Source organism: Leucoraja erinacea, chromosome 6 (genome assembly GCF_028641065.1).
Source record: "Leucoraja erinacea ecotype New England chromosome 6, Leri_hhj_1, whole genome shotgun sequence".
Classification (NCBI taxonomy): Eukaryota; Metazoa; Chordata; class Chondrichthyes; order Rajiformes; family Rajidae; genus Leucoraja; species Leucoraja erinaceus.
In genome coordinates, this window is record NC_073382.1 from 11,887,771 (window position 1) to 11,913,306 (window position 25,536).

The following is a 25,536-nucleotide window of genomic DNA, read 5'->3' on the forward strand; positions in this document are numbered from 1 at the left end:
GACACTAAAACACAATTGGGAAGAAAAAACAAGTCCATGGTAGTGCAAGAGGGGTCCGTACTATTCCATTGTCACAACAATATAAGGGTTGTGCATATTGATTCAAGAACCCGATAGTTGTAGGAAAATAGCTGTACCGGAACCTGGTGGTGTACGACCTTGGGTTCCAGCACCTACTGCCCGATGTAGCAATAAAAATAGGACATGGGGATCCTTAATGATAGATACTTTCTTCTTAAAGAAGTACCTCATGTAGATGCTTTCGATGGTGTGAAGAACTGTGCTCATGATGGACTGGGCTAAATCCACCACTCTGAGCAGCCTTTGATTTGGAATAGCTGTTTGTTAGAGTATTCTGAGACTCTTGAATCTCTCTAAACTTCTGCTGAAGGTCTCTAAATTTCTAAGAAAGCGGAGGAGCTGGCATGCCGCCTTCATGATCACATCTATGTGCTGGGCCCAGGACGGATCATCTGGGATGCTAAAGGCCAGGAATTTGAAGCTGCTGACTCTCTCCAGTGCTGACCCAACAATGAAATTTGGCACTTGGTCTCCTGATTACCCTGTAAAAAATCAATGTTTAGACCTTGGCCAAAACACAAAGATTGAAGTAATTCAGCAGGTTGGACAGCATCTAAAATGGATAGGCGGAAATTCTCATTAGTTCCTTGGTCTTGTTAAGAGAGAGGTTATTGTTGTGGCATCACTCATCCAGGTGTCTTATCTCCTGTACACAGACTCACCCACAGTGGTGCCGTTGGCTAATTCATTGATGGAATTGGAGCTGTGCTTAACCACACAGTCATAAGTGTAAGGAAAGTGGACGTGGGACTAAGTGGGCAGTCTTGAGGTGCTCGTGTGCTGATGGTCAGTGAGAAGCAGATGTTGTTGCCTATGTGCCTGATTGAGGTCTGCCAATGCGGAAGTCAAGGATCCAGTTATAAAGGGAGGTACGAAGGACCAGATCTTGGAGCTTGGTGATGGGTTTGAAGTGGATGATGGTGTTGCATGCTGCAGGTGATGAACGGCAGCCTGACATGTGTACCTGTTATCCAGATGGTCCAGAACTGATGGAGCATCTGCTGTTGACCAAGGCAACTTGAAGTGGGCCCAGGCCAAATGCCATGTTTTCATGCTACATGGCTGTGAGCAATGCACACACTTTATTAAAATATGTACTTTGGTGTATCGTTCAAGTATTTCCCCTCATGCTACAGTCCTTATTGAATAGTTTCAATTTCTTTCATTGGGTTGCTTTTGAAAATGGTATATTTTATATTTTTGGAGATATGAATCTTTTATTGAATCAAGCTAAAACTTATTCCCACTTAAGTGTACATTCTCTTATAACATTACACCCTTTTTCATTAACCTCTTCCCACTGCTGTTCATAATATTTGTATTACTAACTGGAACCGTATCTATTCACACAACTTTTAAGCATTGCCTTTGCAAGTTAAATGGTAATCCAAGGTAGCGAGTGCCTGCTTCAGCATTTCTCTGATGCTTGAAGCTATTCAGCAAACTGAAGGTTAGAGAGTTGAAGGGAATTGGTGGAAATCAATGCAATGTGGGTAAATTGAGTAGAAAACATTTTACACTCTGTCTGAGAATGGCCACATTGGTACAGGATTTTTTTTTATTGCAATGTTTGCTGGAGTGTTCCTGGTAATGCATTTCCCATTTATATGTCTATATAACAAAGCATTTTCCAATACAATTTATTTCCTACGGCACTCTTCATCTGCAAAGAAGTTGGCATTGGATCAACTTATCTTTATAGCCTTTTCAATGAGGCTCAAGTTTCCCCACATTTCTGCTTCCATTTTAGATTTGACCCCCGGCTGAACTTCCCCCCCGTTAAGCTGGTACAAAGTAGTTTTTGGCCCATCAGTCATCCAACATTACAGACGCAGGATCAGGTTGCAGGAGTCATGACTGTTTCATCATGCTGAACTCAAGTTGTTTTAGTACACTGTGTTACCTGCCTGCTCCTTTTTGCCACTATTTCTTCATGCTCCTTACTGCACACTGACATTTTGTCACTGCTTCACATATTCATCAAGATAATCCGATTTCAAGCTATATAACACTGAGTGTACGTTTCCTGTGACAGATCGTGGCAGTTACTGTTGTCTCCATGGTTTACTGAAGTTGACCACATGCAGTCAGGTGCAACCATGCTGCTTTTAGAGTCATTGAAGATGGGCAATTCCTATCAGCATCAGAAAGCGCTCAATCATTGCTCATTTGCCTGAGTGGGTTTCAAAACAACCAATTAACATCTCTTTAGAGATAAAAAAAATCTCTTGTGCAATGCCCCAGGAATAGATCTGAGCCCTTACTCAGCCCTACATCACACTGTTTCCAGCTATGCTGCTGTCAGAAGTTTATTTTTATGGATGTTGAAACATTGTGTTTCTTGTGAATGGCCAGACTTGGTCAATAGTGTCCTGAAATCTTGGCTGTTGGATCGGAATTCAAAGAGTTGACTCCTGCATCCTACTGCAACTTAAGAATACTGCTTTGCAGATTCTCTGCCTAGTGATGTTTCTGAGATCTTGTTGATACCATTGCTTCCACAAACTTCAGCAAGTTCACTCTTACTGTATTTCATGCAAGATCATCTCGGATTTGCTTTATCCTTGCTGCTCAGATATTCCAACCTTTACCGCTCCTCATTTTATTGGTTTTGTGGGGAAATGCTTTCAGGAAACAAAGGATTTTCAATTTTCCAATTATATTTTAGCGTCACTTACTGCATGTCTGAGCTTGTGTGTTATATTTGACAGCATCTGTGGCATAATTGTATAAGGAACTCGGCAACTACTGGATTACTACCATTTTGGTTACCAATTGCTGATGGCACCTGCTCACCTGCCTTTAGGTTTTCTCAGATCTACTCCAAATACTGCTCTTCCATCTGTCAATAGACAATAGGTGCAGGAGTAGGCCATTCAGCCCTTCGAGCCAGCACCCGCTGTCTTCTGATGCAGACGTTTCATGGACAATATTACTTTAAAGTGGTGCTTTACATAATTGACAGAAGTCCTTGCCTGTAAACTTTGGTCATTTGTATATTACAAATGGCTTGAGAACTTTGCACATATCTAATAGGCTTTACCCAATTCCAGATAATTACCTTAGAACTTTATTTCCTTTGGGCAGTTTAATAACTTCTTCCCAAATTACGAAGTTTGAAGCAATATCACCTGATTTATGTTGAAGAGGATGAAGAAAAAAGTAGTTTGGCTTGGGCTTTAGATATTGATGTTACTCATGTACACAACGTGTCAGTTCTACTTGCTTTCCACCATGCAGCACAAATACATGTATTTTGTTGTCTTTTACTCGTCATTTGGCGCCTGTTAAATGATCTGATGCTTGATTATTGGATCTGAATTATCTTCTTACATGGTACACATGCGCAGGATCCACAACATTGCTGCTGCTGCTGCTGCTTGACAGTTGCTGTTCTTGTGCCGGCATTTACCATTAAATTGCATTGTCAGTATTTCCAATCAATCTAGATGTGTCAAATATTGTATCACTTGAAGTTTTGAACACTTGGGTAAAAGTTTGCAACGGGTTTCAGTGGCGTTGCCAACTGAAACTGCGCTTAAATAAACTTGATAATCTCTATCTGTCCTTTCATTACTTGATCAAGGTGCTCTTCCTATATAAGGAAACGTTAATGGACTTTGGAGAAACGAGACTGCAGACACTGGAATGAGCAAAAATAAAATGCTGGTGGAACTCATCAAGTCAGGCCGCATCCGTGGAGGGTCTTGGACAGACAATATATCTGATGGGGACACGCCTCAGACTGATCAGTCTGAAGAAGTGTCTCGACTTGAAACATCGACTGCCTGACCTGCTGAGTTTCTCTAGCAGTTTGTTATTTTGCTTATAATTAAAGCATTTCATTGATTTCCACTTTCCTCTCGAGAATGTTCAAAGACAGAATAAGCATAATCTAGTTAGAAATTGAAAAATGACCCATTTTAAGAAAATAAAAATTTCAAAGAATAATTTGTGTTTGCCTTTAACATATGTTTTCGGTTTATTGTTCTCTCTAAAGTGTTAGGTTGAATCTGAAACAGGAAGCTTGGTGGTAGTTGGCAACAGTTGCAGACTTTGTAGCATGTGCAGTGTGACATTATTATTGCAGATTTAACCTTTTCACAAATTGCACTTTTATGAAACATTCTTATAAATAAAATGCTCATTTTATTTTATTAAACGCTTCCTGAAACCCTGGCATAACAATTTTATCCACTCTAATGAAAATCTGGCTTTTAATGCTATCATCTCAAATAGGTGTTATTTGATTTCTAAGTCTGGGACAAGAAAAGTTTGGAAAATCATGTCCAAGGACTCAATAACCGGGAAGTATGGTTCACATTCATAAACCAATTCATTCCAGTGCACTTTATATGGAGTCGAACAGAACTTGGTATGAAGATATTATTGATCAAAAGCTTGGCCTTTGTGGTTTTGAGGTAGCAAAGAAGTAGAAGTTGTGATGAGAAAGTGAGGGGGGTGTTATCTTAATGCTCCAATATGAGAGCTTCCTGGGTCTGAATCTGAAAAGATATATATAGCAAATGGCAGGGCAAGGAGGGGCTATGTGTAAAGAGTCAGACTCTATGCTTGTCTAGTACTGGGTTGCAGTAATTAAGCTTTTTGGGGGGGGGGGGGGGGGGGGGGGGGGGTGAAGTGGGAGGGGAGCTAGTGCAACATTAGCCCGCAGCTAACCTGATTAAAAACTAGATCCTTCCTAGATGACGAGGATTTCGATATTAGCAATATAGTCTGCCCTCCATAATGTTTGGCACAAAGACCCATCATTTATTTATTTGCCTTTGTTCTCCACAATTTGAGATTTGTAATAAAAAAATCACATGTGGGTGAAGTGCATTGTCAGATTTTATTAAAGGGTATTTCACCATGTAGAAATTACAGCTGTGTTTATGCATCACAAAAACAATAATGCTTTATGCGCCAAGTATATTTTGCAACATATACGAGGAATTTAATTTGCCAAGTTGTCATACAAATAAAAAGCAACGGAACACACAAAACACATCTTAACATAAACATCCATCACAGTGAGCCTCCACATTCCTCACTGTGATGGAAGGTGAAAATAAAGTTCAATCTCTTCCCTTTGCTCTCCTGCGGTCGGGGGCCGCGAGCCCTCCGTTGACGGGATGATCTTGACTCCCGTAGCCGTCGGCGGGCCCTCCACGTCGAGGCGATCAGCTCCTGCATCGGGGAGGGGATGTCAGCTCCCCCGCGCTGGGTGATGGAACCCCACCTCGGGGGCTGGTTGAACCTTCGGTGACATTGGAGCTCCCCGACATCCACGGCCTCTCCTGAGACTGCGAGCTCCCGATGTAAAGTCCACAGGCCGCCGTTGGAGCAATCCCAGGCAAGGGATTGACTCCGATGGTTAAGTCCACGCCTCCGCGGTGGGGCCCAAGGTCGGTCCGAGGAGACCTCCAGCTCCATCGATGGTAGACCGCAGAGCGACCGGAGAATGCGACCCATAAATTAACCGCATCTCCGATAAGGTAAGGAACTGAAAAAAAAGTTTCCCCCTCCCCCCACATAAAACCAGAGAACATTTACACAGATGTTTAACACACACTAAAAGTTTTTTTAAATGAAAAAACAAACAGATTGTTTGCGGGCCTGCCAATCATGCGGCGCCCCTGGTGGTCATAGTCTCCCCCCATTTCAAGGTACCATAATGTTTGGGACACAAGGCTTCACAGGCATTTGTAATTGTGCCTGTAAGTTTAATTGCCTCCTTGATACAGGTATAGGGGAGCTCTCGGCACCTAGTCTTTCCATCACCTTTGGAAACTTTTATTGCTGTTTATCAACATGAGGACCAAAGTTGAGCCAATGAAAGTCAAAGAAGCTATTATGAGACTGAGAAACAAGAATAAAACTGTTAGAGACAAGAAACACTCTTCAGGAGTCGGGTGTGGATTTGTCAATGACCACTGTCCACAGAAGACTTCATGAACAGAAATACAGAGGCCACACTGCAAGATGCAAACCACTGGTTAGCTGCAAAAATAGGATTGCCGGATTACAATTTGCAAAGATGTACTTAAACATAGAAAATACGTGCAGGGGGAGGCCATTCGGCCCTTCGAGCCAGCACCGCCATTCATTATGATCATGGCTGATCGTCCCCAGTCAATAACCCGTGCCTGCCTTCTCCCTATATCCCTTGATTCCACTAGTCCCTAGAGCATTATCTAACTCTTAAATCCATCCAGTGATTTGGCTTCCACTGCCCTCTGTGGCAGGGAATTCCACAAATTCACAACTCTCTGGGTGAAAACGTTTTTCCTCACGTCAGTATTAAATGGCCTCCCCTTGATTCTAAGACTGTGGCCCCTGGTTCTGGACTCACCCAACATTGGGAACATTTTTCCTGCATCTAGATTGTCCAGTCTTTTTAAAAGAGCAAGCACAGTTCTGGAAGAAGGTCTTGTGGGCAGATGAGACGAAGATGAACTTATATTAGAGTGATGGCAAGAGCAAAGTATGGAGGAGAGAAGGAACTGCCCGAGATCCAAAGCATGCCACCTCATCTGTGACACACGGTGGTGGGGATGTTATGACCTGGGCATGTATGGCTGCTGAAGGTACTGGTTCACTTTTCTTCAATGATGATACAACTGCTGATGGTAGTAGCGTAATGAATTCTGATGTGTATAGACACATCCTATCTGTTCAAGTTCAAACAAATGCCTCAAACCTCATTGGCTGGCGGTTCATTCTACAGCAAGACGATGATCCCAAACATACTGCTAAAGCAACAAAGGATTTTTTCAAAGCTAAAAACTGGTAAATTCTTGAGTGGCCAAGTCACTCACCCGATCTGAACTCAATTGAACATGCCTTTTATATGCTGAAGAGAAAACTGAAGAGGACTAGCCCCCAAAACAAGCATAAGCTGAAGTGTTCAAGAAGGAACTGCAGATGCTGGAAGATCGAAGGTACACAAAACTGCTGGAGAAACTCAGCGGGTGCAGCAGCATCTATGGAGCGAAGGAAATAGGCGACGTTTCGGGCCGAACTCCTTCTCCAGAAGCTGAAGATGGCTACGATACAGGCCTGGCAGAGCATCACCAGAGAACACACCCAGCACCTGGTGATGTCCATGAATCGCAGACTTCAAGCAGTCATTGCAGGCAAAGGATTTGCAACAAAACACTAAACATGACTACTTTAATTTACATGACATTGCTGTGTCCCAACCATTATGGTGCCCTGAGGTGGTGGGGGGGGGGGCTATGTAATTACTACATGGTGAATCCAAAATGTATAAAAATGGCCTTAATTAAAATCTGAAAATGTGCACTTTTTTTTATCTCTTGTGATACATGAGATGTGTACATCTCAAATTGTGGCGTACAGAAGCAAATAAATAAATGATGGGTCTTTGCATCAAACATTATAGCGGGCACTGTAAGGGAAATTAGAAATTTAGCACGAGAGAGAGAAAGAGTTGTAGAACTCATTGGCTTTTCTGGTCAGTGAGTTTGAAAGTGGTGTGGAGGGGTAGATTGAGAACAGTATCTCCACAATAGGGTAGGGGCCAATTGTAACGAGATTTTGGCAGGATAAATAATTGAGGATTGGAAGAGACTGGTGGAACTGGTTAAAGCTCAAAGTAGTGTAAACTTTACAAGAGCACACTAAAAATACGAGGGGCCAAATATTATCTATGGGGTAATGAATTGTTTTGTTTAGAGACAATGCTGAGTTGATGCCACTGTTAAGAGACGGATGAAACTTATTTTGTTAACATTTGAGAGGAGCATATTTGAAAAAGATCCTTTTTAGTAAGAAATTGGGAAATACCCTAAATACTCTTGTTTATTTTAAACCTAGATATCATACCAGTGAAAGGATTTCAATACCTGAGATTTATCCCATCCCTACGAATGACGTGAATATTAAAAAAAAACCTACAGAAAGCAGAAATCTTAAATGAAATAGAAAATATTGGAATCTATGGCAAGGGAAGCGGTTGATGTTTCAGGTCAGACCCTACATCGGAACTAGAAGGAAAGAAAATAAGTTATAAAAGAAGATATTTCTGATAGGGTAGAAATTGGACAACATAGGGATAAGCAGTAAACAAGGTTATCTAGACAATGTGTGAACTTCTGCATGGTCTATTCAGTGCTAGGGTGTAAAGGTCTTGGGTGTAAAGTCAATAGGCAAATTGGCAGGAGCATGGCATGGAGCACAGGATCAGCCATAAACAGTGAATAGTGCAGCAAACTCAGGGCCACAACCTGATGTCCCTTGTACTTACCCAGGTCTCTTGTCACCCTGCAAACACAGTTACAATAGAGTCGTATCACTGAAAGAACAACGTAGATTAACTTGCAAAGTTCAGATCAGTTAAGGGAGCCAGGATGAGCAGCAGTCTAAGCATTACTTGCTCGACCTCTGCCACACCATGTTTCTAGTTTTAGAAACCATTAATGTATTCTAATTGATACTACCCCAGAACTAGTGAATCAGATAGAATAAGATAGCTGCAGAGAGCACATGAGTGTAAGCAAGGGGCAAAAGGGATGATTGAGAATTATTTGAGGTGTTTAATTTTGAATCATTTTAAAATGTATTGATTCAAGTATTTCCAGTTTGAACATTAGAGCTAAGGAAAGTGCCACTGGTTTGTGCTTCCATTTTTTAAACATTAATGATATTAACATTTAACAAATAGTCCAAATTGATGATTTAAATTGATAAATGCCAGATTTTTCTCATCCGAGTGAATAAAAAGGTTTTGTTTGAAACTGCATTTCTAAAAAGAGGTTGAATTTGCTAGTGATTGGCTACTTTTGAAATCCGCTTCAGATACCCATGCTTAACTATACTTTCCAATTAAGCAAAGCTAATTTCAGAACCAAGTACAAATGCTCTAATGCTGTTATTGGTAGATTACTTTAACGTATTTATTTGTCATGCAATTTTTCATATCGCCTTCAACAAATTGCCCGACTAATCTTTCCCATATGTCCAGATCTCTCCTGTGTTTGAAACATTGCGCCAGGGTGGAGTGTAATTGTATCCATGTTGCTTTGTGCAGTTTAAGGAATGCCAATGGGTTGACAGCAGCTCAGCTCGCCCTGGCTCAGGGGTTCGGTGAATGCTCCCAGTTCCTGTGCAGTGTGCAGAACCATCAGCTGAATGGTTTCTACACCAATGGCATCGCCAGCGGTCTGTACCGGGATAACCTGATCACAGACGGACTAAACGGCTACACAGGAACTAACCGCAAGAGAAGCTACGAAGAATCTGACCGCAATGGATTTAAGAAACCTAGAACTGAAGGTATGCATCTTCATCCATTTATTCATGGTATTACTTTTCATAAACGTCATGTCAGATCATTTTTGCATTTGAGTTGTTATCTTGGGAATACTACAGTAATCGCCCGAATAGAGAGAGGAACAAATATCAGCCATCTTATGATTACATGCACCATCAGCTATAACTCGGTATACAGCTCTCTCACCTAATAGTAAGAAAGTGCAGTTCATACGCACAAATTTGCTTCAGTACAGTGCTGCACTCCCAGCAATGTTCTGTTTCAGAGGCAAGGTTACACTGAGAAAACCTGCATCCTCAGCTAAATACAATTGACTTCTGATCACTTGCACCATGCTTCCTAGGTCAATGTTTATTACTCAGGCAACACTACAAAAGCAATATCGGCATAGAATCCCTGCTGTTTTAATGATCTCGGCGTGCATGGATTAATTATTGTATTTTCTATGTTTTGACCATGATTCCACATTACTGACATTTGAACTACTTTGACAATTAAGGCAAATCACCTTATCATTTCACTTCAACATAGGATCTTCCATCATGAGATGAAGGGATTTTGTTTTCCCAGATGTTTTACCAATTTAAGGGTTTCCAAATAATCCCTTCCCTGTTCTAGACGTTCTGGAGCAATGGGACATTCCACAAGTAAAAACCCAACCCGAGTTCAGGAACACTTCATGAATGCCTCAAATAATTCACACAATTGTAATTCTAAATTTGTTTTTAACATGTAGCTTGACCTTTCATTGCTGGAATACCTGGGGTCTGATTTTCCACTTGCTCATTTTCTGGCTTTTTTTTCTCATATCCCTTTTTAACAATGCAAAGGATTTAAAACTGATCACTGCCGAGGACTCAATTCACATTTCCTCTGCTTGTAGTTCCTTCGAACTAGGGATGGATCATGGTCTTGGATCTTGGCTTGATCCCGGAGAAGTGGGTAATATGATAACCTAGCTGTGAATACTCTATCCCAATATGTAACAGACTCCAGTCCCTGTCTCCACGTTTTCTCTCTGCATCCAGGCTCTCAATAATTAGGTGGGAATTGCTTGCACTTGTAGTGTGTATAGATCCCATTAGGATTGACTCAACAAACTGTTCCTGCACGGCATAGAGTCCAGTCAGCGTTAACTATTCCTATTTGACTCATGTTCACCTTTGTATTCAAAACGTTTTAACTTGTTCCCCAAATTAGACATTTCTGCCTCTCCAGTGGAAATATAATTGAGATTCAATTTTTTCCTTTGCTATACACCTCCCACTTCTCTCCATACATCCCTCGCTACCCTCATTTCTCCATTCTCCACTTACCTCCTTACACTCCGACCCACCCTCTCTACCTACCCTCCATTTTCATCTCCACATTCCCTCTCCTCCCTACACTCCTTCTCTCCACTCCCCCCCCCCCCCCCGCTACACTATCCCCTCGGGCATTTTATTTATTTATCTGCCACATTTAGCATATTTGAGATATTTTCTAATACATTTAAAATATGTTTTAATATCCAACATCAGCAAACTGCTTTGCCATGGAATAGCTGGACATTTTCCTGACAAGTTCAGGGATCTAAAATCAAAAATAGGGAGTGTAGGAATTTTGATTTCATTGCTTAAAAAAAGGTATCACATCACCATTGAAATAATTAAAATGCATTTTAATTAAAATTTACTGTGCAAAGGCATCACTGAGTGTTAGTTGTTGATTTTTCAGTAATACCAGGGGCACATTGAGAATGAATCAGGGTACACACAGTATGAGCATCATCAGACAAGGGTGCCTCACTGGTGGTGACACACAGGAGAGGTGGATGACGCACTCGGAGTAACAGTCTGGCAAGCTGTGTACACACTGGGAGTGATTATCGGGAGAGGGGTGCAGTTACTGGAAGCTCTGTTGGGTGGGAAGTGTACTAGACAGTAGGTCACACTTGGAGTGACTATCAGGGCAGAGGTGTGTCAAAGTGGGAACAACTATTGGGAGAGGGGTGTAGCACACTCGGACCATTGTCGGGAGAGAGTGAACTAAACTGGGAGTGACTCAGGACAAGGGTGTGCCACGCTGGGAGCGATTATCAGGAGAGGGATATAGCATAGCGGGACCTTTGTCGGGAGAAAGTGTTCTAGACTGGGAGTGACTGTCAGGAGAGGGGTGTGTCACATGGGAAGTGATTATTGGGAGTGACAGCGCATTGGGATCGGCTGTGGGAGACGGGTATACCACATTGGGAGAGACCTTTGGGACAGGTATACTGCAGTGATAGCATGCTGCCAAATACTCTGGTGTCATAGACTTACAATGGAGCTCTCTGATAGACAGCTTTGATGTTTGCAGATAATATGGTTACTGCGGAGCAAATTACAGGACTTGCAGTGGGTCCATGTTGGTAGGCTGGTCTCGTCTACGGAGCACGCCGATATGCATCTGTGCTTACGGCAGATTCCTCCTTCTCACAGCTCTAGGCATTGATGGCTTCTGGACAGCAGCAGACAGTATCGTCGATGACAACCTCGGCATCTTCGGTACAGAGCTGAAACCTCGTGCCAGTTCAGTTGGGGTTGGAGGAATCCCAGCTCAGGCCGACAACAATCAGATCACGATGGACCCCGCAGCTCAGGATGGGGTGTCTCTTAGGGGCCATGATTTTGAAGTCTTCACAGTTTCTCCCATGCAGACTCCGTGCCGCTGTCTCAATAAATACGCTTATGACTTTTGACGTCCTGCAGTTACAAAGGCTGCTTTTGCCCTAAGTGTGACTCGTAACCTAGACCGCTGCCTTCCAGCGATCCCTTACCATCGCCGCTCGATTGGCATAAAGGAGTGTTTTAAAACAAAAACATTTGTAAAACCTGAGCAACACTCATTTTGGAGCAATTGTTTCTGGAAAGCTGCCAAGGTATCAGCAGTGATTGTAATTCATTAGCTCTGGGTTGCCCGAGTCCTCATTAAGTACAGGTTTTTTCCTGCATGGATTAAATGTACAACATACCAGTGGAAATCTGTTCTATCTTGATCTTCGTCCGTTATGGTTTGCTTTGTTTGGACGTGTTGTCCCTCTGAAAGATCCCTCCAACCCACTCTGAAGAGTAATGAAATACACAAGACTATCTACAACCTCAGATATTAACTCAAAAAGCAGACAATACTGCTGTAATCTCATTCCTTTATGTGGGATCTTATTGTGGAACATTGTATGCTCTGTTTCCTGTGTTATATTAGTCATGTTTCATAAATAACTTCACTAGCAGTGAGTTGCCCTGGGATGTTCTGAGGTTACAAAAGGTGCTGTAGAAACTTTTTTACTTCTGATAGCTTTGGTGCTTTGAGATGCTAACATGTTCAAACACCGTTTCCAGTAAGGTTTAAAAAAAAAATAAATACCTTTGATACTTCAGTGCTGTTTTTTCTGTCTTTGTTGTTGGTTTTATTCTCATTCGTTCATTAACGCAGCAACTCCCAAGCTGAGGAATCACTGTAAAAGCTTCTAACCTTGCTTATCCAGTATTAGCAAGCTGTTCAAGTGTAATTGCTTTCATAGCCAAGTCCTAGTTTATTCATCTCTGTGTCTGATGGATTGGTGCTGGCGTCCCGCTCATGTGATGGTAGTCACTTCCCCGTTCCTCTGGTCTAGTTCAGTCCCATACGATCATACCCAGTCTGCTGAGCTTACCTCACCTTACCAAATAGACTTTCGCAAGTGGTTACGAAGCTCTGAATATTTTATTACTCCTGCTGCAGAAACCTGGTAGCTCCGTGATGTTTTATATATGTGTGTGAGAATCTAATTTGTGCTGACTTTGATCTGCTGCAACAGAGATTTGCAGACGTACAGGTTTGTAGGTTAATTGACTTTGGTTAAAAAAAAAATTGTAAATTGTCCCTAGTGTGTAGAATAGTGTACAGGGATCGCTGGTTGGCACGGACTTGGTAGGTCAAAGGACCTATTTCGGCGTTGTATCTTCAAACTAACCTCTAAACAAAACTAAAAAAAACTTTATTTGGCTTTTATCACTTAATGTATCACCACTTCTGGGCCACGACACTCACAAGAGCACGACGTCTGCTAAATCGACTAGACTGTCTTACCAATGTCTTACCAATCAGTGAATTTACAGAAAATAATATGAATGATTCACAAAGAGAATACTGGGAACACTGAAGTTTGACATTGTACAATGTTTGCATTCCACCACTGCTTGGAGAATGTTTCCTCCCCAGACATGAGCACTCTGTAAAACATAGCTAGGGGAGAACATCTTTGCAGAATGTAAACACTGATAGTACAGCCTCATGACTCAATTTACAATTTTCGGACAAATATGATTCCGTAATTGGATTTTTGCTAGACTGTAATTACAAATTTAAACATTCAACCCCATAACCACTCAAAAGTCAACTTTACACTGATTAAGTAAGTAATCCATACCACTATATGCAGGAAAGGGCAGCCGGTGAATGTGATTCAGGTGCATATACTGAGCCTTGCACTGTAGTCTTATTTATTGGGTGCAAATCGGACCCGTTACTGAGAATTTCACACCTGCACCAAGGTACCAATGAGTGCAAGCCATGAAAAAAAATATTCCAACCATATTAATGCAGAATTTTAAAAAAAGATTGAGGTATGACAATAGGTGCAGGAGTAGGCCATTCGGCCCTTCGAGCCAGCACCGCCATTCACTGTGATCATGCCTGATCATCCACAATCAGTACCCCGTTCCTGCCTTCTCCCCATATCCCTTGACTCCGGTATCTTTAAGAACTCTATCTAACTCTCTTGAAAGCATCCAGAGAATTGGCCTCCTCTGCCTTCTGAGGCAGAGAATTCCACAGATTCACAACTTTCTGGGTGAAAACGTTTATTCTGGGTGAAAAGGAGATGGTGGGAAGAGGCTTAGAGCTTTTGATTCAATTAATCCATTTCCAGAGTTAGGAAATAACTGGTCCGAAATTCATTGCAGTACTTAAATGGTAGAGGATAATTATAGAAAGAGTGGGAGGGAGTATGGGGGAAAAAACCACCAAGCAACAACTTAAAATCAACCTGAGGTATCCCTGACTTGAACAGCAAAGAAAGCCAAACTTCTGCACGTTAAAAAGGCGGGCATAAATATGGCAGATGGTTTTCCACTTTGGGGGGAAGAATGAAGGAGTTGAATATCATTTAAATAGCTTGAGTCTGTTGTCGCAGCTAAGAAAAAGGAGTAAGCTATGAGTACAAAGGTAGCATAACAGGAAAGCAAGTAATCAGGCAAGTGGAATGTTGTCTTTTATTGCAAGACAGTTATGCCCCTGTCCCACTTAGGAAACCTGAACGGAAACCTCTGGAGACTCTTGAGACCCAAGGTTTCTGTGCGGTTGCCGGAGGTTGCAGGTAGTGGAAGCAGGTACGGAGACTGACAAAAACCTCCGGGAACCGCACGGAAACCTTGGGCGGGGCACAAAGTCTCCAAAGGTTTCCGTTCAGGTTTCCTAAGTGGGACAGGGGCATTACAGTACAAAGGCAAGGAGGTCTTGCTTCAACTGTCGAGTGAGGCCGCACCTGGAGTACTGCTTACAGTTTTGGTCTCCATATTGAACAGAATATTTGATTTGGTGGGTGGGTGGGGGTACAGGAATAGATTACCCAATAGATTCCTTAAGTGAGGATTTGTCTTATGAGAAAAGACTGAGCAAAAATGAGTCTTTGGGAGTTTAGAAGATTTAGTTTAGTTTAGAGATACAGCGCAGAAACAGGCACTTCGGCCCACGGAGACCAGCAATCCCTGCACACTAGCACTATCCCACACACACTAGGGACAATTTACAATTTTACCGAGCCAATTAGCCTACAAACCTGTACATCGTTGGAGTGGAAGGAAACCAGAGCACCCGGCCAAAACCCACATAGGTCTTGAGGAGAACATACAAATTCTGCACAGACAACACCCGTAGTCAGGATTGAACCCCGGTCTCTAGTGCTGTAAGGCAGCAGCTCTACCGCTGCGCTGCTGTGCAACCCCTTGGTTTTATTTAAATGTATGGTTCTGAGGGAGCTTGGCAAGTTAGATGTTGTGACAATGTTTTAACTACTGTGGAGGAATGGGCCCAACACTGGGTAAAATTCTCATCATAAGACAAAGTGAGTGGAGGAATTTCCTCTCAGACTGCAAATCTTTGGAATTCTCTGCGCTAAACTGGAGTGTATATGAATGGAGAGTTTGGGGGCCGGGTGGTGGGGCTGAGGACAACCATAGGCACTCTCTCCCTCAGGTATAGCAAAATGAAGGAGCTGTTCATCAACCAGGAAGTGGAGAGGAGAACATACCCCAGTCTGTATCAAAGGTGCCGAAGTGGAGATGGCTGAGAGCTTCAAGTTCTGTGTAATTACCAATCGGGGTGGCCAATGCAACCACTTTGACCGATACAGTACACCAGCGCCACAACTTCTTCAGAAGACTCGGGGAAATTCAGCACTTCCCCAAGGGCACTTGCCATAGAATGCTAAGTCATAGGAGCAGAATTAGGTCAATCGGGTCATGGAGTCAACTCTGCCATTCAATCATGGTTCACCTATCTTTCCCACTCAACCCCATTTTCCTGGCCCTTCTCCCCGTAACTTTTGACGCCCTTATGAATCAAGAACCTAGCGAACGTTGCTTTAAAAATATCCAATATCTTGACCTCCACATCCATCCATGGCAATGAATTCCACAGATTCATCACCTTCTGGCCAAAGAATATCTTCGTCATCTCCATTCTAAAGTTGTGTCCGTTTATTCTGAGGGTGTGCCCTCTGTTTCTAGACTATCTCATTACTGGAAACAGCCTTCCTGCATCCACTTTATCTAGGCCTTTCACTATCTGGTAGGCTTCGATGAGATTATCCCCTCATCTTAAACTCCAGCAAATACAGACCCAGACCCTCATATATTAACCCAATCATTCCTGGGATCAATCTTGTAAACCTCTGGACCCTCTCCAATACCAGCACATCCCTCCTCAGTCTGAAGAAGGGTCTCGACCCGAAACATCACCCATTTGCTCCAGAGATGCTGTCTGTTCCGCTGAGTTACTCCAGCTTTTTGTGTGTTTCTTCGGTTTAAACCAGCATCCTCAGATATGGGACCCAAAACTGCTCACAATGTACCAAATGTCGTCTGACCAGTGCCCTCAGCATTGCATCCCTGCTTTTATATTCTAGTCCTCTCGAAATGAATGGTAACATTGCATTTTCCTTCCTTACTCCCGATTCAACTGCAAATTAACCTTTTGGGAATCCTGCACCAGTACTCAAGTCCCTTTGCACCTCCGATTTCTGAATCCACTCCCCATTTACAAAATAGTTTGGACTTATTCCTACTACCAAATTGCATGACTGCACAATTGGCTATGCTATACTCCATCTGCCACTTCTTTGCCCACTCTCCCAACCTCTCCGAGTCCTTCTGCAAACTCCTGACTTTCTCTACACCACCTACCCCTCCACCTATCTTCATATCATTCACCAACTGTTCTGCCCAAGATCACAAGAAAATGCAGAGAATTGCCGATGCAGCACTGTCCATTATACAAATACAGCTTCAAGCTGTCTTTCCTGCTTTGCCAGCATCCGTCCCGTGTGCAGGTTCCGTATTCGGGAACGTTAGAGACAAAGTTTGTACTGGTTTCCCACCAATGCTCAAGCACATTTACAGTTGTGCACCTTTCACAATTTCACAGCGTTGAATGGATTCTTGGAGCCCGAGTACCAAACTCGGCTCCTAGAAACCTGATCATCTTTTAAAGATCAATAACAGTACATTCTCACATTATTATCAGTGTTATCCACTTTCAGGATGTAGGCAACCCCAGGCAAAGCTTGTTTCTGGACACTAGGAAATCCATTCAGTACCATAGAAATGATCCTCGTGACATGCATCACAGCCCTTGTCTCAGAAAGTATTGCTGTAGTCCAGCCATCGTTTTCCCCAGGTCCAGGACGATGGGCCGAATGGCCTAATTCTGCTCCGAGAACGTATGAACATGTTCCAGGCCAGTTCACCACAAATGGATGGATGGATTGAGAAGCAAAGAAGTTCCTCTAGAAAGCTCATTGTTCCATTTCTTCATCCTCCAACGTCTTTGAAGTGTTCGATTCTCACTGTATCTGTCCCACATTGTACTTGTGCATATGACAATAAACTCATCTTGACCGATTTTGCTCCTAATATAGTTTTAAAAAACTTTGCAGTCACCATGCAATAACAAAATTGAGCAATTCAGATCAATCCTTTGAGGGGGAGAATCTAATTAGCCTGGCCCTGTGTGTGTGTGGGTAAAAAGGGAATGTTCGAGTCTTCAGGATTAACAAAGGACATCAAAGCAGGTGACGGACTTTTCCCCAGTTCCAGCCTCTCCCTCGTCTTCAGTTTATATCGCCATACCATGCCTTCAGCTACTTGGGCCCTGAGCTCTGAACGTATCTCCTTCTCGTTAACACCTGCTGTGTTCATGGTGTCAGTCCTTGTTGTCCCAGGATGTATCTCAAAATTTGTTATTGTTACAGGTCTCAAAAATCCATGTAAGCGAAGAGATTACACGGCTTAAAAACAAGCAGTGGCAATTTATTCCATAATCTTGACAAAGAAATCTTGCCGACTGAATTGAATAGACTAGAGACTTTAAAGGACACAATACTGTTGCTGTAGGCTCCATCGTAATTCCTCAGACTAAGTCAGTGCCCTATGGCCTGTGGCCTGTGAGAGGATGCACAGAAGCCTGCAGGTCTCGTATATGATCAAGTCCAAGCGAAAATTACCTCTGGACCTCCTTTTCTTAGTTTCGATCTCACTTTCACCTTGAAGATTTTTAGTGTGAGAAAGATACAGAATCAAGGAAATGTACAGCATAGGAACGTTGCCTACGTTGCCTACGAAACGTTGCCTATTTCCTTCGCTCCATAGATGCTGCTGCACCCGCTGAGTTTCTCCAGCTTTTTTGTGTAACTTTCAACCCATCAAACCTTGGTGGCGCAGCAGTAGAGTTGCTGCCTTACAGCGCTTGCCGTGCCAGAGACCCGGGTTCGATCCTGACAACGGGTGCTGTCTGTACAGAGTTTATACGTTCTTCCCATGACCACGTGGGTTTTCTCCGGGACCTCCGGTTTCCTCCCACACTCCAAAGACGTACAGGTTTGAGGGTTAATTGGCTTGATATAAATGTAAATTGTCCTTAGTGTGTGTAGGATGGTGTTAATGTGCGGGGATTGCTGGTCGGTGCGGACTCGGTGGGCCGAAGAGCCAGTTTCCGCACTCTACCTCTAAACTAAACTTGGTTGGATTGACAGAGGAGTGCAACTCTGATGAAATGACTGAGCTGTGCGTTGTCACCGTCTGAATGACAGGCCTCTGAAAATGCCTACAAGTGGCTGGCCATCATTCTCACCACAGTCTGATTACAGGAGCTGGCCATCACCAAGGTCTGAGATGACAGTAACACACCATGCCTTGATATAACCAAGGTGCTTTGAAGGATGTCGCCCAGTCAACGGGACCCAGTTGTTACTTGACAAGGAGACTGGGTTTCTTGTGGTTGGCCGAACACACAAATATTTTCGTATCAACCTGGATATCAATGGTTTCATAATGAACAAGAGAACATTCTTTGACTAATAATAAATATGGAAGTTAGAGCTGATGGTACCTAAATTATTTAGTTGGATCATTAACCGGATTTGATAAAGGAACTTGAGGTTAATGAGCCATTAGGAGGTAGTGACCATAATATGATCAGGTTTAATCTACAATTGGAGAGGAAGAAGGGTGGATCGGAGGTGCCAGTGTTAACAGTTGAATAAAGGGGACTATGGGGCCATGAGGGAGGAGCTGGCCAAAGTTGACTGGAAAGATACACTGGCAGTGGAACAACAATGGCAGGTATTTCTAGGAATAATACAGAAGGTACAGGATCAGTTCATTCCTAGGAGGAAGAAAGATTCCAAGGGGAGTAAGGGGCGACCGCGGCTGACAAGGGACGTCAGCTTTGAGAAGGCTGAATAAAAGAGAAAAAGTACAACGTAGCAAAGATAAGTGGGAAGCAAGAGGATTGTGTAATGTTTAAAAAGCAACAGAAGATAACTAGAAAGACAATACGGGATAAAAGATGAGGTACAAAGGTAAGCTGACCAAGAATATAAAGGAGGATAGTAAAAGCTTCTTTAGGTATGTGAAGAGGAAAAAAATAGTTAAGACCAAAGGTGGACCCTTGAAGACTGAAAAAGGTGAATTTATTATGGGGAACAAGGAAATGGCAGATGAGTCGAACAGGTACTTTGGATCCGTCTACACTAAGGAAGACACAAACAATCTTCCTGTTATAGTAGTGGCCAGAGGATCTGGGGTGACGGAGGAACTGAAGGAAATCCACGTTAGGCAGGAAATGGTGTTGGGTAGACTGATGGGATTGAAGGCTGATAAATCCCCAGGGCCTGATGGTCTGCATCCCAGGGTACTTAAGGAAGTGGCTCTAAGATCGTGGATGCATTGGTGATAATTTTCCAATGTTCTATAGACTCAGGATCAGTTCCTGTGGATTGGAGGGTAGCTAATGTTATCCCACTTTAAGAAAGGCGGGAGAGTGAAAACAGGTGCTGGAGTGGAGATGGCTGAGAGCTTCAAGTTCTGTGTAATTACCAATCGGGTGGCCAATTGAACCACATTGACCTATACAGCACACCAGCGCCACAACTTCTTCAGAAGACTCGGGGAAATTCAGCACTTCCCCAAGGACACTTGCCATAGAATGCTAAGTCATAGGAGCAGAATTGGGTCATGGAGTCAACTCTGCCATTCAATCATGGTTCACCTATCTTTCCCACTCAACCCCATTTTCCTGGCCAGTTAGCCTGACATCGGTGGTGGGGAAGATACTGGAGTCAATTATAAAAGATGAAATAGCTGCACATTTGGATAGCAGTAACAGGATCGGTCCGAGTCAGCATGGATTTACGATGGGGAAATCATGCTTGACTAATCTTCTGGAATTTTTTGAGAATGTAATTAGGAAAATGGACAAGGGAGAGTCAGTGGATGTAGTGTACCTGGACTTTCAGAAAGCATTTGATAAGGTCCCACATAGGAGATTAGTGGGCAAAATTAGGGCACATGGTATTGGGGGTAGAGTGCTGACATGGATAGAAAATTGTTGGCAGACAGGAAACAAAGAGTAGGGATTAACGGGTCCCTTTCAGAATGGCAGGCAGTGACTAGTGGGGTACCGCAAGGCTCGGTGCTGGGACTGCAGCTATTTACAATATACATCAATAATTTGGATGAAGGGATTCAAAGTAACATTAGCAATTTTGCAGATGACACAAAGCTGGGTGGCAGTGTGAACTGTGAGGAGGATGCTATGAGAATACAGGGTGACTTGGACAGGTTGGGGGAGTGGGCAGATGAAGTTTAATGTGGATAAATGTGAGGTTATCCACTTTGGTAGCAAAAGCAGGAAGGCAGATTACGATCTAAATGGCGACAAGTTGGGATAAGGGGAAGTACAACGGGATCTGGGGGTCCTTGTTCATCAGTCTATGAAAGTAAGCATGCAGGTACAGCAGGCAGTGAAGAAAGCGAATGGCATGTTGGCCTTTGTAACAAGAGGAGTCGAGTATAGGAGCAAAGTTGTACAGAGCCCTAGTGAGACCACACCTGGAGTATTGTGTGCAGTTTTGGTCCCCTAATTTGAGGATGGACATTCTTGCTATTGAGGGAGTGCAGCGTAGGTTTATAAGGTTAATTCCTGGGATGGCGTGACTGTCATATGCTGAGAGAATGGAGCGGCTGGGCTTGTACACTCTGGAGTTTAGAAGGATGAGAGGGCATCTTATTGAAACATATAAGATTTTAAGGGTTTGGACACGCTAGAGACAGGAAACATGTTCCCGATGTTGGGGGAGCCCAGAACCAGGGGCCATAGTTTAAGAATAAGGGGTAAGCCATTTAGTACGGAGACGAGGAAACACTTTTTCTCACGGAGAGTTGTGAATCTGTGGAATTCTCTGCCTCACCTATTGTCTATTGCCCCAGGTGGGGGCCGGTTCTCTGGATACATTTAAGAGAGAGCTAGATAGGGCTCTTAACGATAGCGGAGTCAGGGGATATGGGAAGAAGGCAGGAACGGGGTACTGATTGTGGATGATCGGCCATGATCACATTGAATGGCGGTGCTGGCTCGAAGGGCCGAATGGCCTACTCCTGCACCTATTGTCTAATTGTCTAATAAGACTAACGGGTTATGATTAGTTGAACTAGGCATGTTGTTGAGGTACTCATACCAAACTAGCCTGTGAATACACTTGACATGGTTTAAGGCAGTGTTTGTTGATCATCATGGATAGTTTCACTCAACATTCTTGTCTGAATTAGCAGCAGCATGTCACCGTGACGTTTCAATCTAACTGTTTAGTTTATTGTCGCATGTACCGAGGTACAGTGGAAAGCATTTTGTTGCGTGCCATCTAGTCAGCGGAAAAACTATACAAGCCGTCCATCGAGTTCAGATACAGGATAAAGGGAATAACGTTTAGTGCAAGTCTAGCAAAGTCCAATTAAAGATAGTCTGAGGGTCTCCACCAAGGTAAATTGTAGGTCTTCAGTTGTTGAGAAGACTGTACAGTTGCCTGATTAAAACTGGGAAGAAACTTTTCCCTGAATCTGGAGGTATGCATTTTCAAACTTCTGTACCTCTTGCCACATAGAAGAGGGTGTGTCCGGGGTGAGACTAGTCCTTGATTATGCTGGTGACCTTGCCGAGGCAGCGTGAAGTTTAAATTGTTCACAGGGTTTAATTGAACGTGGGATTATATTCAATCTCTTATTTTAAATACTGTTTGTACAAGTTAATATATATATATATATACACATGAATCATAATTCACTTCTACTGCAGGTGAATGAATAAGGAGGGCCATCATCAGGCTCTTTGCACCTTGTGGGTTTCCATTCCTTGAAGATTCTTTATCCCTCTCTCTTTCCTCTCCTTGGTCTTTGCTCCTCCAATCTTCTACAAGGTGACTTCATTAGACTTTTCTGGACATCTTGGCCTCTGTTTCTTCTGGCCAAAAGGTTAAAGAGTGAGTCAGAACATAATCCTTGTCAATGGCCTGGTGTTGAATCTGTGTCACGTTCATGAATGGCAGGGTGGGATTTCAAAGAATGAAAAAGGTGATAAGAAAGGTCTCACTGGTGGTGCCGTTCCTTTCATTCAAAACGTTCTCTCAGCGGAACATAGAACCTATTCAGGGAAAGACAACTGGGAAATATTAAAGTTCAAATTCACTGATTTTGGTGAAAAGTAGTTTGTTGCCGCACAAAATACTAAGATATTAATATTAAGGTTAAGTAGCCAAAGGAAATGGCAGAACCAGTAGGTGTCAGTGGAGAGAAGAGGAAGAAAGATCTCACCAAACTAGCATGGACTGAGATTCGGGGTCGGTTTTGTGGGATAGGCTTGATGATCCCTGTAGTTAGTCTGCACATCAATGTAACGTTATGCTCTGTGGTTCCGAGTACACAATACTTGTAAAGCTTAAAATATGTGCTGCTAATTAATTTCTTCCAGCAGGTTTGTACACGTGTTATTCTACACCTTCTGTTGCAACAATAAAGAAATCTCAATACTGAACCAAATGTTCCAGTCCCGTGCTTTGGCTAGTTGGCTTATTTTTAATGTTACATTATTCTTCTGCATGGTTCCCAATCAGTTTCACTCCCCAGCCCAGATAGGTGACAACTAGTGGTAATTGCATCTTGTGAGCGTTCTGCCCCTAAAATGGAATTCTCCGTGACCCGGACTGGAGTTAAAACTGGCTCCATTCCCTGTAGGGTGCAGTCAGGAGCTGAGTTTGCAGCCAGTGCTTTGCTACCAGGTAGGATGTCTTGTGAAGGTACACAGAACCCATGGCAGAAACTTTGAAAAGGAAGAATCCCGTCCCTGGAGCTAAAACACTAGGCAAAAGGTACAGGCGTCTGAAAATGCACACTTCCAGGTTCAGGAGCTGTTTCTTCCCAGCTGTTATCAGGCAACTGAACCATCCTACCAACAACTAGAGAGCAGTTCTGAGCTCCCACCTACCTCATTGGAGACCCTAGGTCTATCTTTGATGGACTTTACTGAACTTTATCTTGCACCAAGCGTTATTCACCTTATTCCCCTTATCATTTATCTGTACACCATGGATGACTGGATTGTAATCATGTATAGTCTGACTGGTCAGCACACAACAAAAGTTTTTCACTGTACCTCGGTACACGTGACAATAAACTAAACTAAACTAATTGAAAGGCAAGGAAGTTTATCATTAAAAAACGCAAGCAATCTCTCCTTCCCAAAGCCTATTGCATCTTATCATCATCCTCAAATTTGCTGCACTAACTTAACTTAAGCTCCCTCGTCTTAAGTGTAAAGCCACCACAGCACCGACTGACTGTCCCCTCACTCCTAATAAGGTTCTCCATGCCTGCCAGCCACACACCGGATGGAGTAACCATCCTCTCTACACAGCTGTCATGAGTACCAGGTTGAAATCATGTTCCTGCTTCAAATCAGCTTTCTCTCCTTCAGAGCTACTGGATCCAACACTTCCTCCCCAGCCTTTCCACACTTCCCCACATCCACCTGCACCAGTATAAACACCGTGGTGTGATTTCATGTTTAATTAGACGAGTGTAGCTGGGACATGTTGGTCGGTGTAGGCAAGTTGGGCCGAAGGGCCTGTTTCCACACCGTATAACTCTATAGACTGTATGAGTCTAAGTTGTATAAACGTTTGTTGCCGTGTTGCTGGTGTACGGTGTAGTGGGAGGAGGGACTGGAGGTGTCGGGTGAGTTTGGTTGCAAGGAAGGATGGGGAGTGGCTATTCAATGTTCAGAGCCAATACCTGCCTGGTATCCACACAAATATCTGCTACTTGCAGCGCAACAACCTGACCACGACCTGACCCAACACCTGATCTTCACCCCATCCAACACCCTGACCACCCAACCCAACACCTCACCACTACCCCACCCACACCCTGCCCTACATTAGACCTTCACCCCACCCACACCCAACCACCACACCACCCACGTCCAAACTCCACTCCACACACACCCCGATTACCACCCACACCCACACCCCAACCATCCCATCACCTGATCACTACCCCAACACCATGACCACCACCTCACCTATCTCCGACCATCACCCCACCCAACACCTGACGTTCACCTTACTCAACCCAACACCCAACGTCCTCCTCACCCAAACACAATCACATGCCAACACCCGACCACTAACTCACCCAACACCCAGACCTCATCCCCACCTGACCACCATGCCACCCAACACCCAGACCTCATCCCCACCTGACCCCACCATGCCACTCAACACCCAGACCTCATCCCCACCTGACCCCAGACACTCAACACCCAGACCTCATCCCCACCTGACCACCATGCCACCCAACATCCAGTTCACAACCCCACATGACCACCATGCCACCCAACACCCAGACCGCAACCCCACCCTATTCCTGGCCATCACTGCACCTGAAGCCCCAACAACCACCCAGCCCAAGAGCCAACCAACACCCAACCACCACCACCTCCAACATCCGACCCCCACCCAACACCCCAGTCGTAATTCCAGCCAACATCTGATCTCCTTGGCTCGACTACCTCACCCAACAACTTCCCCAACTCCATCACAGTCTGTGAATTCACTTTGGACCCCCACTCCCCCTCATGTATTCTTCACCTTTCATTTTTTTTTGTGTGATTGCGTGTGCATGTGAGAGTGTGAGTTAGTGTGTATTGAGTGAGAGTGTGTGTGAATCTGTTGGTGATTATGTAGGTGTGATTAAGTGTGTGTTAAGTGAGGGAGAGTGTGTGTGAGAATCAGTATCAGTGAATGAATGAGTGAGTGTGTGTAACCAAGCTATGCCTGGAGGTCCACGAACCAGCCCTGCCTCAGACTGTTGCCGCTATGGGAGCTGGGGATGATGTCTACTCCTGCATGATATACACATGGTGCCTCAGGCGATTGAGACGGTTGTTGATGGTAGCTGTGAGTCTGCCCAAAACCAATTACAATTGCGATCTACATTCATTTCTGTCCCAACTAAAGGGTGTTAACAGTTAGAAATGGTCTTGAGAAGTAA

General features: G+C 43.6%; 1 protein-coding gene across 2 annotated transcripts in view; it reads left to right on the forward strand.

Annotated features, from left to right (window-relative positions):
* Positions 1-25,536, forward strand: part of ankrd10a (ankyrin repeat domain 10a) — a 60,432-nt gene that overhangs the window by 32,698 nt on the left and 2,198 nt on the right. The window contains exons 4-5 of one of the 2 annotated variants that reach the window (XM_055636615.1): positions 9,134-9,378; positions 11,836-12,773. In XM_055636615.1, the coding sequence (XP_055492590.1) occupies positions 9,134-9,378; positions 11,836-12,095 (505 nt within the window). In that variant the 3' untranslated portion in view covers positions 12,096-12,773. Of the gene's footprint in view, positions 1-9,133; positions 9,379-11,835; positions 12,774-25,536 lie in introns of those variants that run through there. The other variant, XM_055636613.1, reaches the window with a different exon arrangement.